The 17,177-nt window shown below is 43.5% G+C and overlaps 1 protein-coding gene across 1 annotated transcript in view; it reads right to left on the reverse strand.

Annotated features, from left to right (window-relative positions):
• The window catches only part of SLC25A24 (solute carrier family 25 member 24), a 43,119-nt gene extending 26,897 nt beyond the window's left edge, over window positions 1-16,222 (reverse strand). The window contains exon 1 of the mRNA XM_065408931.1: window positions 15,961-16,222. Coding sequence (XP_065265003.1) covers window positions 15,961-16,143 — 183 coding nt within the window. The 5' untranslated portion in view covers window positions 16,144-16,222. The remainder of the gene's footprint in view (window positions 1-15,960) is intronic.
• Between the last annotated feature and the right edge of the window lie 955 nt (window positions 16,223-17,177).

A 17,177-nucleotide genomic window follows, 5' to 3' on the forward strand; every position in this document is an offset into this window, starting at 1 on the left:
GTGATCTTCTGGTCTGGGAAAAAAGTTCCGGCTTACAGCTTCCTGAACAGGCCAGTGTTCCGAAAGATACGTGAGTCATGCACCTTTCCAGGTCAGCCTGTGATAATGTCAATGAAATGCCCACGGTGATCCACAAGCGCCTGGAGAACCACAGAGAAATACCCCTTCCGATTAACATACTCGGAGGCTAGGTGGGCTGGTGCCAGAATTGGAATATGCATCCCATCTATCGCCCCTCCGCAGTTAGGGAAACCCATTTGTGCAAAGCCAGCCACAATGTCATGCACATTACCCAGAGTCACGGTTCTTGTGAGCAAGATGCAATTAATGGCCTTGCAAACTTGCATCAACACGATTCCAACGGTTGACTTTCCCACTCCAAACTGGTTAGCAACCGATCGGTAGCTGTCTGGAGTTGCCAGCTTCCAGATTGCAATAGCCACCTGCTTCTTCATCGTCAGGGCAGCTCTCAATCTCGTGTCCTTGCGCCACAGGGTGGGGGCGAGCTCATCACACAGTCCCATGAAAGTGGCTTTTCTCATCCAAAAGTTCTGCAGCCATTGCTCGTCATCCCAGACTTGCATGACGATGTGATCCCACCACTCAGTGCTTGTTTCCCGAGCCCAAAAGCAGCGTTCCAGGGTGGTGAGCATGTCCGTGAATGCCACAAGCAATCTCGTGTCATATGCGTTACTCAAGTTGATATCATCGTCAGAGTCCTCACTGTGTTTGGATCTTAAGGAGTAACTCGATTGCCAAACGTGACGTGCTGGCAAGACTCGTCAGCATATTCCTCAGCAGTTCGGGCTCCATTCCTGCAGACCGAAAGGGAAGACAGAGCGCGCAGTACAAAAAACGTTGAAAGATGGCACCAAATATGGATGGAAACATGGAGATTGTTGGGATGCGAACCGATGCATCACGGGCATTGGGACAGGACCCAGAATGCCCCCCCTTCCCACAAGCCACAGTGCCAGAATGGGAAGAGGTGCTCTGAGGGATAGCTGCCCATAATGCACCGCTCTCAATGCCGCTGTAAGTGCCGCAAATGTGGCCACGCCAGTGCGCTTACAGCTGTCAGTGTGGACAGACTGCAGTGCTTTCCCTATTGCGTTCTCCGAAGCCTGGTTTAACTCAAAGCGCTCTACATTTGCAAGTGTAGCCATGCCTTGAAATAAAAAGCACATTCCAAGAATGAGTAGCCCAATAAGATTCATCCAAAGAATCTACTGATCTTAAAGAAAACTAAAAATTTATCATGTGCTAGGTGTACAGGCCAGGAGGAGATCTCTAAAACATCTTGGTATGTTAACTGTCTCTTTCTTCTTCCCCAACCCTTCCACTAAAGCAATCTATGCCCATATTTGAAGTTTTAAACATTTTTGATCTTCTGAACAAAATTCATGAGATTAGACAATTGTGAATAAATATTTAGAAGGGGAAGGTCACATGGCACTCAGTTATGAAATAAATAAAAAGTGACTTACATGCCTTCCTCTAGCATGGCAAACTGTGCACAGTTTAAAAACAACTATACATTTTATTTTGCACTATATCAACTATTCTTAACTGACTGCAGAGTACAACTTGTTTCAGTATTACTGCTCTTAATACACTGTAGATTATGGCTATAACTTCATTCCTTTTAGCAACAACTGGTTGATGAGGGACACCCAAGCCGAGCTCACTCAAACACCCTTATCAGTGTGGTTGGTCCTTCCAGATTCTGTCATTACTAATAACATCACTCAGAAGTTCATCAGATTTCTTGTCACTGACTTTCTTAGTTAGGAGATAAAAGTCTGTTTTCTGGATTAGTCCTTTATAGAAAGAGGTTGTTACACTGAAGTTCTGGTCAGAAATGTGACATCTAGAAGTGGTATGAAGTGTTGTTGTAGCCATGTTGGTCCCATGATATTAGAGAGAGACAAGGTGGGTGAGGTACTATCTTTTATTAGACCAACAAGCTTTCAAGCTTGGCCTGAAGAAGTGTTCTGTGTAAGCTCAAAAGCTGGTCTCTCTCACCAACAGAAGTTGATCCAATAAAAGATATTACACCTCGCCCACCTTGTCTATCTAGAAGTAGCACCGTCTAAACCAATAAATGTGTTTATATTCCAAATGCTTCACTGACTAAAATAAATTACTACTCTATACTTCTGTGTGCACCCCCTCCCCTCCCCACACACCCCTATGGGAAAATGATCAAGATTATGTTTTGGCTCATAGCTGCAACAGAATGCTAACTAACTAAGTTCCAATTACAGAATCTCTATTACTGGAGAACAAGAGAGTCCGAGAGAATAGAGATTCCTGGTTGAGTTTGTAGGGCTTGCAATTAGAAAACAAATTTTACTTATAAACTCAACACATTTTATATGGAAGTCAGTAGAAAGTTATAAACGTGGACTCCCTAATTTTGTCTTTACAATCATTTGCCACAGTCTGAGCCTCTCCAAACCATTTTGACATGGCAGAGATGGAAGAGGGGGTGGAGGGGGGGAGGAGGAGGTGTGTTTCAAAAGAAGGATCATCCATTTTGCTCACCCTAGAATTCTGGAAGTTCCTAGGATGAAAATCTTTTTTCAATCTATACAATCTACAATTTATTTTTGAGATAAAGTTTTGGATTGAAGCCGACATTTCTGAGTTTCCTGCTGGTGGACATCTTACAGCACATACTTCATTTGTGACACCAACTGTTTGAAAATCTGGTATCAGAAACAAATTAGTTGATTATCTGTTAATTCATTTGCCATGTAGTAATTTGTTAATTCATTTGTCATATGAGAAGAGCAATCACTCATGAGTGCAAGAACAATAACTGAATTATTTTCATGATGCCAGAATATAGTGGTGTGTGTTATTTATACACTATATCATATCTACAAATAATAATAAAAGGAAATTTTTAAAGACAACATTTATTTAGATGAATTGTGGAAAAGTGTGCCAATCAGATAGCTGCATGACTGATCCTTATTTACACATGAAAAAGACCATAAGCTTTAAAAAAAAAAAAAAATACAGATAGGCTGACACACATAATAGGTCAATTTATCCTCAGATACTGGGGCAAAATTCTCATCGACCCATTTGATATGCTCGCTAGGCTAAGCTAATTGGCATGTAGCAGGCCAATATATACATCCAGTGAGCAGTTTTCCTTCTGGCAAACCAATATCAGATAAAGGGACTCCCTATTATCTTCAGTGGAAACTGGATAGTGTCCTAAATAAAAATTTAATTGCAATGACTTTTCAGAATTCAAAGCATTTGTTTGAAAATAAATAGGTCGTGAATGCAGTTAATTTACACATTTTTAAGGTATGTTTTAAATTTTTTTTAAATGTGAATTTTTTTTTTAAATGTGTCAGACTTTGAAAATAGATGGGGTGCACAGCGCTCTATTCCCCCCGCCCCCCAACCTAGCACTGGGAACAGACCCAGATATTTGACTGTGAAGCTACACCACAGAAAACAAAATGGCTTTATTATGAAAGAAACTGAAAAACAACCAGAATTTATATTCCAAAACTAAAAGCTTCTTCCTTCCCCTCTCTGCCCTAAATTTAAAAACAAAAAGAAGAGAGCAGCAATGCTTGGAAGATCAGAAATTCATTATAGGCTGCAGCCCATGTATTTTGTGAGCATAGACAATGTAATGATGCCTGCTTGAGTCTGAAGAGAACCTGAAACAATAACTCTGAGATATGAATTGCTTCTTCACCTCAACAAGGGCCCCATGGACTCTGCTATTCTGTGGTTGCAGAATTTGGCATTTTTCTAAGACACCACAGGTTTCAACACTTTTGCCACCAAATTTCTATTTCGTTGCAGGTGCAGACTGGTACCAGACATTGTTTTCTATCTTCCTGTCCTTCTGGAACCTGCCTGCTGCTTCCTCTGGCTCTCCAGCTTTCCCCATAAGGGGTAATTAGATGAATTACAATGCAGGCTCCTCCCTGTTACTCCCCAGAACCAGACAACAGAGGCTTAGGGAGGCAAATGATGAGGCTGGTAGCCTGAACTGCCAGGAGAGCTAGCCTGCTATTTCCTGGTACAGACTTGCTGTGTGTGGCTCACCACACCCTTGGTTAGGTCCAACAGCAAGGGGAAAAAAATGTTGTTTGCATGTTTCCCCAAGGCATGCCATTTCACGACTCACTGTCTGAAACTTTGAACCCAAGCAATAAAGATATTACACGAGACATAGCAACAATGCTGATAACTACTAGTTGAGCACACCAGCAGATTTAATGATACACAAACCTTAAAATTGCCTTTTGTTTGTCTATTTGTATTTTAATATCAAGGCCTTCCACTTTTTGACTGAACATCCAGTTCTGACATGTTATACCATTCAAGCTGTGGTTTCTAACAAATGAACAGTTTGTCACTGTTCTTCTGCTTCTGGTGCCTTTTGTACAAACAGCTAACTCTGTTTCACCTTTTCTCAACCTAGCGCACTAAGGCAACACAAGCCCAAGCATTTGGAGGTGGAATGAAACACTAGAAGAAATTAAAAACTTGGGTTGGGGAAATAGGCAAGAATGCTGCAGTGTTTAATTTTCCCCAGTATTCTGAGCTACATCCACAGTTATGATTTGTTGTTAATAAACAAACAATATTCATTGCCAAACAAGGTAAACCTGCAACAGTCTCTCTTAAATAAGCCACTAAATATTTTGCACCTGACACCTTTACAACTGACCTAGCACATTGTTAGATTACTGAGTGGTACAATTATGACCCACTGATATTTTCAACATGATGGTACCTACACAGTAGAAGAGGATAGAAGTTATTTTATATCTGTATGTAGATTTTTCTTTTAAATCCCTGAAAATGTCACTATTAAAGTATTGTAACTATGATTTTAAATAAAGTTTATGAAAAAGTTTCCCTTTCAGAATTTATCATTGTTCCAAAATAAAGAAGTGGTGAGTGAGGGAGGCTGGTTTTGTTTTATAAAATAATTCTCAATCAAATTAACTTGTTATTTTAACTGATTAATTAAATCTTATGAATGCTTAAAAGTCAGAAGTCACCAAGAGATCGCTGGGTGTTTCCAACTTCCTGCCTCTTCATCTAGAGGAGAAAATAAGGACAAAGAAACAGCATTTAAAGACTCTTAATTGGTGCAATTAGTGACTCATGATCTTTCTGTAAACTATGACTAGTAAATAGGCAGTGCTGCAAATGCATTACAAAAAAGCCAAGATCAAAACAGCACCACAATAAGAACAGTAACTATCTTCCCAGCTGTGACCAGATGTTTTCACATTACATATTAAAACCAGGCATGTCATGTATACTGACCACTTGTTTCACAGGTTTTCCCTACACTGAAGAGGGGGTATAGCGGAAGGAAAGCTTGCTTACTGAATATCCCTTCATATGGGATCATCTTTGCATCCTAGTCTAATGTTACCTCTGTATTAGACTGCAAGTTTCTTGGATCAAATTCAACCCTTCTTAAGTGAGTGCAACTCCACTGTCTTCAGTGGATGTGTACCCCTTACACCAAGGCTAACTTTGGCCCCTTGTCCTATTTATATCTGTAAAGAACACTTATGGAACTCTGTAAATGACATTATTAAATACACTAAATACAGCACTATAAATAAATCAGTATTTCCACATTGCAGTGGGCTGAGGGATAGTTCCAGTACAGATCCTTTCAAACCCAAATGAACCTGAGGCCAGGCTTACCTATCCAGACATTGTATTTTGGATTATTTCCCCTCCTTCCTAGGAGTATTGCTGTCGTTTAAAATATATGCAGTGGTCTCTTCCTGCTCCCAAAATTGACATCCATCCATCCAAGAAGCTTGAAAGAACCATGATATATAAATGTGCGATGCTGATCACTATATGACAACTTTGTCCCTGTTAGCACTTTACACCATTTATTGACCTGAAGCTCTCCCTTCTTACAGTACCAGGGAGCAAGAGATCTTTTCACCAGTCCGTGCCAAGCAACAAAATCCACAAAATGAGCCTAGCCGATCAGATGCCAATCCCATGAGTTTGTTACCTATGGCATGCAGAAAAGGCATTGTAAAGCCTGGATTAACTCTCTCAACTCAGGGCAGGTCTACACTACTGCTTAAGTTGATCTAACTTGCTTTGCCAGGGGTGTGAAAATGACACCCTCCTGAGCGATGCAAGTTACAGTGACCTAAGCGCTGTCCACACCAGCGCTATGTCACCAGAGGTTCCGCCTCTCACGGAAGTGGAGTAATTATGCCAATAGGAGTGCGCTCTCCTGTTGGCATACAGCATCTTCACCAGACATGCTACAGTGGCACAGCTGCATCGGTACAGCTGCACCGATGTAGCACTTCTAGTGTAGACCTGCTCTCAGTCTAATGGATTGGGAGTTAAAAGTTGCCAAGAATCTGAAGTAGCACAGCATAAGAGATATGAGTTGTCTTTGCATGAGCTCTCCATCTGCATTCCTTGCAACTCCGGACATATTTGGCAGGGTGATCTGTCCATTGAGTAGGATAGCCTGTCACTTGGGCTTGTCTACATGGAAACACTCAAGAAAATTAATCCAAATTAACTAAAGGTGTGAACTGAAACTGGTTTAGTTAAACTGCATTAAACCCCTGTGTGGACACTCTCATTCTGAATTAAAGTGGTTTTAATTCTGTTCATCTTAATTCATTTCCAAAGTGAATTAAATAAAACTGAATGCAGTTTAACTAATCCAGTTTTTAATTCACATCTTTAGCTAATTTGGATTAATTTTTCGTGAGTGTCCCCATGTAGACAAACCCAGAATCATCCTAACTTTACAAGTCTTGGATTAAAATCCAACAGTTTTCCACTGGATTGGGCCCATTTGTGCTGACTCAAAACCATGATTCAGCAAAGCAGTTAAGCACATGTATAAGAGCTTTGCTGACTTGGGGTCCATATGGGGCAATTTCTGTTGCTATGAGCTGGAGCAACAAGAGAAAGAGGTATAATCACTTATGACATTCTTTCATAAAATCCTGACCTTACCATCAAGCATTACTTAAAAATAAAATCAAAAACCAATGAAACCCAAATGTACATAAAGATTAATTTTTACTTTTCAGAGGCTTAAGTATGAGAAGCACACTTGATATATCTTTTTAATGGAGACTTAGGGCCTGCTGCATATGGCTTTGATGGTCATAAAATTATTTCATTTTAATTAATCTGCATGTCCTATTAAAACTAAAATCAGATTTATTACTGAGGAAACATTTGTGATTTTTCATCACTGAAGTCTACAAGATAAGACATTGGTTATGGTAAGGTTTGGGACCTTCTATGCCCTCTATTGCAGGTCTGAAGAGAAGTAACGTTGCAATTTCATTACTCAATCAATAGTAATGAAATCAAAGAGTATCTATGAACAGAGAAGGGAATGAGACAGCTGACATTCAGCGCAAAAGAAGACTTATCTGGCTTGGAAGAAGGACACAAGAATGGGAGAACTAAGGAAACAAAGATCTCAAACAGTCATGCAATTTGAATGGAACATAGGGGGTAATTGGGGAACTGAGAGAGAAATGTGTGAGGAACTTCATGGGTAGGTAAATCCTGTACTATATGGATTCAAAATGTAGTTATTGTCTGCTTTTGGAAAGCTTTCCAAATTTCTGTTCAAGCAGTTGCTGCAGCTACAGCCACTTCTGAAATGTTATTATCCAGGTTACATTATAATGAAGAGGCACTAATTTAGATTAATTTGGCCTAAAATGCTGCTTATTTCACCTTGTCTCATCAAGAAAAATAACTGAAATTAATAACAAAGCTATGTGACATTTATGTGGCTTTTAGGGGAGGGGTGGGATGTTGCTTTTTTAATAGCTGAAATAAAAGGGAGACATGCTAGTAACATCTATCACAAGTTTCAATCTGATTACACACACACACACACACACTTTAGCTTTGTGGCATTTTAAGACTTAAAATAGACAATTATCAGATTATACATATACTTAGCTATGCTGTAATAAATATGGTGGTATAATTATGCATTTAAACCTCCTCTCAGACAAAAGGGACAGAATTATAAAGAAAATGCAAACCTCAAAAAGTTTGGTTTAGTTGAAAGCATTCTAAAATTATTTTTTGTTTTTGTATTTTTTATGTTATATACACTTCAATGTTCTGCAGTGTTTTCAGGTCCAGGGAACACGTATTTAGAACTATAACTGTACTTCTGGGTCACTTGCTGGTTTATTTTCAGGGCATAAAAGAAAAATCATCAACATTTTATCAGGTAAAATATTAGTGCAAACCAATTGCTGAGAGGTAAATATCATTGGGCCTGATTCTCATTTATACTAAGGCTCCTTTACGCCAGTTTGAAAGTGTAAAGGGGCCTTCATGTGGGTATAAATGTAATTTACTCCCACTTTGAGGTCCCGTTACACTGTCCGAACTATGTAAAGAGGCCTTAGGCCAGCTCAAAACTAAAAAGTGAAGCTGATCCAGCTGTATCTCTCAGGGGTGTGAAAAATCCACACCCTTGAGCAACACAGTTAAGCAGATCTAACCCGATATAGACAGTGCTTAAATCGACAGAAGAATTCTTCCATTGACATAGGGTACGTCTATACTTACCCGCTGGTTCAGCGGCAAGCAATCGATCTTCTGGGATCGATTTATCGCGTCTTGTCTAGACGCGATAAATCGATCCCGGAAGTGCTCGCCGTCGACGCCGGTAATCCTGCTCCGCGAGAGGAGTAGGCAGAGTCGACGGGGGAGCCTGCCTGCCGCGCGTGGACCCGCGGTAAGTACCTTTAAGTTCGAACTAAGATACTTCGACTTCAGCTACATTCACGTAGCTGAAGTTGCGTATCTTAGTTCGAACTGGGGGCTTAGTGTGGACCAGCCCATAGCTACTGCCTCTTGTGGAGATCAATTAACTTCTCCCATCACTGTAGGGAGTGGCTACACAGAATTGCTACAGCAGGGTTAAGTGTAGACATACCCTTAGTGTAAATGAGTATCAGGCCCATTATGTCAAAATATGATCTTAAATGAAAGTAGTTCAACCCAGACCATAAATTGTTACTGGAACTTTGAATATTCAATCTGATAACATCTCACTGGTCTTATCTTGGATCTAGATATATAATAAACAGCCGAATAATCTGCTATCATTCTGAAAACTAACACCTGAAGATTCTTGTCCATCTTCAGCTTTATCACAAAGCTTGATATGTAATATGATGAGATGAACAAAAATAGAACTCTACATGTAAATGCATTGTTTATGGGATGCTAGTTTAACACCTTCAGTGTATTCTGAATAGATCAGATCACCAGAGCTATACTAACTTACACCAGCTGAGGATCTGGTCCCAGTTTTTCTCTCTCTCTCTCTCTCTCTCTCATTTTAAAAAGAAATCCGTATCTATTTTCCTTTTGCTTCTCAGCAAAAGGATGTTTTCCACTATTCAGAATGACTGTGCATTAACGGTATTATTATAGTTAATGTGGTGTATGGAAAGCTATAGGATACTGTGGCCATATTGCATTTCCTCTTTGTTTGACTTGAAATAGTGTGTCCATTTGGCTTTTGTGCAACTTTGTAATGTGATCTGTGCCTCTACTTGATTCTGGGAAGTAGTATTTACTACAAATTAATCAGTGCCATTCTGGCAGCTTTTCATATATGCACATTTCTAATTTTTAAGAAGTCTGGGTTTGGTCTGTTGCAAATTGACAAGATGAAGGACAAGTAGACCGTCAACTCCTCATGTTTTATTAGTGTGCTCTATGGGGTCCTTTTGTGAGATGAATTAAGGGCTGTGCACATAAATCCTCATATAGCTACAATGTTATTTCACTTGCCAGAATGTTTGATCAAATATTGGAAATGAATAAAGTTGAATGAGAAGACGGGGAAGAGGAAATACCAGAGCATACCATATAGTCCATTAACCCAAAATGGACAGTGACCTTTATCTGATGCTTCTTTAGAAGAATCCAGATACCCTATCACTCCTTATGCAAGAGGCCAATTATATAATACTTTAATATGAAAGGGAAATTTCTTCTTGAACCATTCAAGTAGTTAACTTACACCATGAAGCATGAGATTTATCTTTTCATAGGCCCCAATCCTGCAAAGACTTATATGTGCACTTAATTTTATGCACTGAATTTGCATTTGTCTACACTACAAAATTATGCTGACCTAAGTTACATCAGCAAACAGCCATCACAGTAATTATATCGCCTTTGCATGTCCACACTATGCTCTTCTTGGGTCGGCGGTGCATGTCCTCATCAGGAGTGCTTGTACAGACTATACTGTCACTTCAGTGCATTGTGGGACAGCTTCTGAAAGCCGGTAGCAGTCGCTGTAAGCAATGCAGAGTCTACGCTGACACTGCGTCGACCTAATTACAGTAAAAGCTGTTTTATACGGCACTTCACCAGCCGGAAAGCTCAATAAACTGGCATTTCTGATCTTCATTGAAATTCCTGTTTATAGTCCGGTTGGCGCGGGGTCAGCAGGGGTTGGGGCACAGGAGAGGGTGTGGAGCACGGGCTCCGGGAGAGAGTTTGGGTGCAGGAGGGAGCTTGGGGCAGCGGGTTGTGGTGCAGGAGGAGGTACGGGGTGCCAGATACGGGGGGGCGCTCACCTCGGATGACTCCACGCAAACAGCGACCTGTCCCGGCTGCTCCTAGGCGGAGGCATGGCAGGTGGCTCTGTGTGCTACCGCCACCTGCAGGTGCCGCCCCCGCAGCTCCCATTGGCCGCGGTTCCCAGCCAATGAGAGCTGCAGAGCTAGCACTTGGGGCAGCGCCCAGAGCTGCCTGCTGTGCCTCCACCCAGGAGCAGCTGGGACAGGTCTCCACTTGCGGGGAGCTGCCCGATGTCAGCGCCCCCCGGATCAGGCACCTGCACCCCCTCCCATGCCTCAACTCGCTGCCCCAAGCCCCCTCCTGCACCCAAACTCCCTCCCTCTTAGTTAAACGGCATTTTTCACTTACTAGCTTCCACCATTCCCTCAACATGCCGGATAAAACAGCTTTTACTGTACTACATCAACATTGACTCTACGCCTCTCATGGAGGTGGAGTTAAGTCAGTGTAGTGGAGTAGTTATGCCAGTGGGAGCGAAATTTACACATAAGCTGCCTTGCATCAACTTGACTTCGTAGCATAGACCAGGCCTTAGAGCTTGTCTACATCAGTGCAGCTGTGCCGCCGTATCACTTAGAGAAGATGCTATCTAAGCCAATGGGAGAGCTTCTCCCATCAGCACAGGTACTCCACCGCCCTAAGAGGCAGTAGCTATGTTGACAGGAGAAGTCCTCCTGATGACATAGCACTGTCTATACTGAGGGTTATGTCGATATAACCATGTCACTCAGGGATGTGGACTTTCCACATCCCTGAGTGACGTAGTTATACCAACATACATTTGTAGGGTAGACCAAGTCTAAGACTTGAAGTGAAACAAAGCACCAGAACAGGACAATTTTACTTTGTTTAGACTAAGAAAAGGACAGAAGAAACTGAGTAGCTACCTAAGCACAGGAAAAGAACTGGAGGTGAGGCTACCTGTGGCACAGTTGCACTGGTACAGCTACGCAGTTCTAGTGCATCTGTTGAAGACGCTCTATACTGATGGGAGAGAGCTCTCGTCTAGGCATAAAAAAAAAAAAAAACCCACCTCCGTAAGCGGCATAAGCTATGTTGGTGGGAGAAGGAGTGTAGGATGGACGTGCAAATGCAATTTAATTACTGCGGCAGCTGCATGCTGACGTAACTTAGGTCGAAATAATTTTGTAGTGTAGACATGCCCAAGGTGTAGGGAGAAGCTCTCTCGCTGTGCACATGAATGCTTATGTCAATGTAGCCTACGTCGCTCAGAGGGGTAGAATGTTCACACCCCTGAGCAACATACATTTTGCTGACATAGACTATTTCTACAGTACAACCTAAGTTTAAAACAACCAACATACAGGAAGTTGAGTGCATTCCATATATTTTTCCCACCCTTGCATGCATGGCATGACTTATGGAAGGTAGGGTTTTTCTGTTCTGTTTTGTTTTTTAATTTTGTAGCAGCTAAAGGAAGGGAAGACAATTTCTGCTCTCAGTCACATCACTGTAAATCCAGGTAACTCCACTGATTTCAGTGGATTTATTTCCAATTTACACTGATGTAACTGAGCAGTACTTGGCAGAGAGATTCTCAGTCTCTACATTTGGTTCAGCTTTTCCATATGTAAAAGTTATCAAGCAAAACTGGAGAGGCTGACACAATTATTAGGAGGTTGCCATGATAAAACTTTTTTACTTATAACCTTAGAAATGGCATTTTGACTCCCAGGGTTTTCAATGCGGTAGGTAGAGAAATTAAACATTCAGTTTCCCTTAAATATGAGAAAATCTGGGTCCCTAACGTGCTCCCCCCCACCCACACACACACTTCATCCCCTGCACCAGGTAAAAGGCCAACTTTACTACAGGCATGAAACTGGTGCAACAGGTTTTCAATAATGAGCATACAAAGTAGGATTGACATTCACTGCTGGCATGCAATTTAAAACTGACAATTCTCATAGTTAAGCAAACAGACTGTACCGTCCCTCCCTTAAGTAACTGATAAAAAATAAAGAACACAAATCCACCCACTGCAATGGTGATTTTGAACACTGCAACTAAATCAGGTTTTCTAATTCAACGCATCCAGTACTGGTCTCACTTGCACCTATTTTACACAGTTGTTACTCCATTCACTTGGTGGACCTGCTCTGGATTTGCACCCTCACAACTGAAAACAAAATCAATCCCTCTGATTTGGAGGCCATATGATATGTGTTTCTGTCTCAAAAGTGCATTTCCTGTTTTATGTTCCTGTATGAATATTAATAAATTGCCTTGGGTAATGACAATATAGAATATGAATGAATACCAAGGACAGTCAGGAAGCTAAAAGCTCCTTTAAGTATGGTAATCTTTTATTTATTCAAGATCAACTTGAAAGTGATGAGTTTTAAGAATACACACTATATGTAACATTATGATTAGGCCACTTTGTCCTGGTTTCCCATTCTCTTCGTAAGATAAGTGCACACACACACACACCAGTTTTTTTCCATAAGTGGAGGCCTAATCAATAACTCATGGCATTATTAAAAAACAAATTATTTATTCCATATAATAAAAATGAGAGAAATGCATAATGTTACACTATAGTTATGTTACATCGGGTTGGGCAAACTTTTTGGCTTGAGGGCCACATCTGGGTGGGGAAATTGTATGCAGGGCCATGAGTGTATGGCTGGGGCAGGGGTGCGGGAGAGAGTGCAGGGTGTATGAGAGGGTGCGGTGTGCAGGAAGAGGCTCAGGGCAGGGGGTTGGAGTGCAGGAGGGGGTGTGGAGTGCAGGAGGGAGCTCAGGGCAGGGGGTTGGAGTGCAGGAGGGGTGAGGCAGGGGCTCAAGGCATGGGCTTGGGGTGCAGGAGGGGTGTGGGCTCCAGCCTGACACCGCTTACCTTGAACAGCTCCGGGGTGACAGCGGCGCGCAGCAGGGCTAAGGCAGGCTCCCTGCCTGCCCTGGCCCCGCGCCGCTCCCGGAAGTGGCCAGCATGTCCAGCAGTGGCTCCTGGCGGTGGGGTGGGGCAGGCAGCTTCGCCACACGCTGCCCTCGCCTGCGGGTACCACCCCCGGAGATCCCATTGGCTGCGGTTCCCCGTTCCCGGTCAATGGGAGTTGTGGGGGGCAGTGCCTGCAGGCAAGGGCAGCGCACGGAGCCCTCTGCCCCCCCAACCCGCCCAGGGGCTGCAGGGATGTGGTGCCAGCCGCTTCTGGGAGCGGCGCAGGGCCAGGGCAGGCAGGGAGCCCTATTGAAAGCCCTGACAGGCCGGATCCAGCCCGCAGGCTGTAGTTTGCCCTCCCCTGTGTTACACAGAAGTCTGAGATACACGGTGTATGTGACACTGGATAGAGTTATCCATCTTGCCAAACTAATCTCAGGTTTGATAACAAAATTTGGAAAGTCAATACAAATTGAAGATAACTAAAACAAATGCAAACTTTTAAGATTAGCTATCCTAGTAAGGCCAATCTCACCAGCTTTGGCTAACAAGGAGATCTAATTAAAAGTCACACACATTGGACCAAATGTTGCCTTCTCAGAATAAAATCACCTTACCATAAGAAGATTCTTATCCATAGAATTATGTATGATAAGCCATTTCACAATATACCCCTAGCCAACTGGTGTAACTCAGCATAGCTCTATGAAACTCAGTGCAGCTAGGGTGATTTTCACCAGCTAAGAATCTGGCCCATGGCATTTCTGTAATATAGTCAGATTTTTATATTCATAAATGAAATTATGTCACTGACAGTAAAGCGCATGCAAGTGCAATGGGTCAATAAGAACATCACAACAGTGAAGTATGAATGTTTTGGGGTTGTGTGTGTGTGGAGTCATGGAATGTGTCCTATAAACATATAAACGAAAAAAAGTATTTTAACTCTCCATTGGCCAGGCCCATGTCCATCATTTCTACTTGCATCTCCTCTTCAGTAGCCAGTGCTAATGTTACACCCCACTGACACGGAGGCTGACGGGTGAGGGTACTAAAACTTTTCTTATCTGCTGCCCAAGAGGAACTTACACTGCCATGACTCAGATCATGCAAGCAGAGAGATGCAAATTGTACAGCCAGGGCCAAAATCAGCAAATCATTCTCTTTATTATGCTGGGCCTGGAATGTGCTATCAGGTATCATGCAACAAGGGGTGGCGAGATACCAGAGATGACACACTGTGAGCAAGACCAAGCCCAACTGCCCACAGAATTACCAACTGCCAAGCTATTAATAAAATTTTGACTCAGGACATTTAATCTATTTACAGCCTTACAGAGAGCCTATACATGATAGTTCCTACAATAAAAACTGTATACTAAGGAATTAAAAACACAGGCCTCAGTCCTGAATTAGATGCACACAAGTGTACCATTATGACAGCACAGAGTCCCACTGAAATGCAGATCCATTTCAAAGACTGGGGTTATAAAGAGCTAATGACTCGAGCAGTGCTGGCATTTTATTTAAAAAATTGTCTGGCCTAAGATATCTAAATTAGACATATTAAAAGGAAAAAAATTGTTTCCCACCAGAACCCTGACAAAAAGGTTTGCATATTTTAGGCCTGTCTCTCCTTTCACCTAGACTACTGTAACTCCACTGACTTCAAATGAGTTACTAGCCCTTCTTTTACAAGATATATCTAAATATAGCAAAATGACTTTAGAAACGTAGCTCCATTTTGGTTATAAGGCCTGCTTCTTCTATAAGGCCTTGTACCCCTCCGCAGGGCAGAAGGGATCTGAAATGGGCAACAGAGCAAACAAATAAAAAAACAGCTGGGGAGTAATCGTAATATTCAGGGAAAGACAAAGAGCTTTGCAGCAGCTGGCTTTAAAAGCAGGGGGAAGGGGGGAGATGCCTGTGTACCTGGGTGCAGGGCATCAGAGTTTGAACTGCTGACCAGAACGGTCAGGATGGGCATTGTGGGACACCTCCTGGAGGCCACTTACAGCATCGAAACCAAGCATGGTGTCTCCACTGACACTTTGTCCATCTAACTTTGCCGCAAAAAAAGCTCTACGCCTCTTGTTGAGATGGTTTTATTTTGTTGGCAAAGCAGGAGAGTTTTGCCGGCGGGAGGAGCCTTGCAGTGTGTACACCTCCATCCATTGTTTTGTTGACAAAAGTTGCCTTTTGCCAACAAAACTCTGTAGTGTAGACAGTCTCCTGGGCGGGCTAGGCCCCATTCTGCACACTGGCCAGAGGCGAGTGGTCACTGGGGACATCCCACTCACTACTGCAGAGGCCAGTGCCTGCTCACTGCCTCGAAGCCCAGAGTTTTTTCACAGGAGACACCTCTTCTCACACACATTCCGGCCCCAGCCCCACCCAGCCCCTACCTCTTCTGCATCTTTGCCCAGGGGGATGCCCAGGGCTTTAAGGCCCGCATGGAGCTCGGCGATGTCCACTCTCCCGTCTTCATTGAGGTCCAGCTTCTTGAAGAGGTTCTCGTACCTGGAGCTGTTGTTGGCTTCTTCGCAGGCAGCCTCGGGGAGCACCAAGCCCCGCAGGAAGCGAAACATGGTGCCGCCGGGGACGCAGGCAGTCAGGGGGGAGCGGGGAAGGAGAGACCAGAGCCGAGCGGGGAGGCAGAGCCTGGGCAAGCCCGGCAGGAGCAGCCAGTGAGTGCAGCGGGAAGGGGAAGGGCGGCTCCCTGGGCCTGCCTCGCCACGGGCTGGGCGGGGCGTTACTCCCCTCCCTGAGCAAGGGAGCCGGCTGCTGGGGTGGGCCAGGCGAGCCAAGGAAGCCGCCGCGATGACGGGTGTGCGTGGGGGATGGGAGAGCTGCGGCAGGCAGGCGGGCGGGGTTGCTCAAGGAGGGGCGGGACCAGCCTGTGCAGTGTCAGCTCCTCTCGCTTCACGCGGCTCCTGGCGGTGGCAATGGCGGAGCAGGGTGCGGCGGCTGGGATGAGTTACACGGGACAGCTGGAGAAGAAGGATCGATACGGGAAAGCTGCGCTGGAAACAGAGAGTTCTTAACATCACCTGTAGGCAATACAGGCCAGGGACACCCTGGTAACGGAAGCTCCCTGTTCACTGAAACCCAACTACAGCCCCCTGTACCAGTGCGTGCAGCGGGTCAGTGCTTAGCAAGGTGGGACCCTGCAGATACTCTGTTTATTTCAAACTGTATTCATCCACTTTTTCTGCTGTCCTTGGTCTTTCCATTTATGGTAACTATTGTCTCTCTTTTCTTCTGCATGGAGAGGAAGGATGGTCCAGTGGTTGGGGTGCCTTGGGACTCAGTAGACTAGCGTTTAATTCCCTGCACACTTCTGTGATCTTAGGTTAGTCTTGTACCTCAGTCCCCTCAGAGTTCGAACTGCTGACCAGAACGGTCAGGATGGGCATTGTTTGTGGGACACCTCCTGGAGGCCACTTAGAGCATCTCCATTGGAAAATGGAGATCATACTTCACACGGTGTTGTGAAGAGAATACATTAAAGACTGTGAGGCACTCGGATATTGTGGCAATAGAGCACATATAGTAAGATTCATAGGCTTTTATATACTACACACACCAACACTGAATCTGGGCATTTATGTGATACTAATTT

This window comes from Emys orbicularis, chromosome 8 (assembly GCF_028017835.1).
Source record: "Emys orbicularis isolate rEmyOrb1 chromosome 8, rEmyOrb1.hap1, whole genome shotgun sequence".
NCBI classification, from domain to species: Eukaryota; Metazoa; Chordata; order Testudines; family Emydidae; genus Emys; species Emys orbicularis.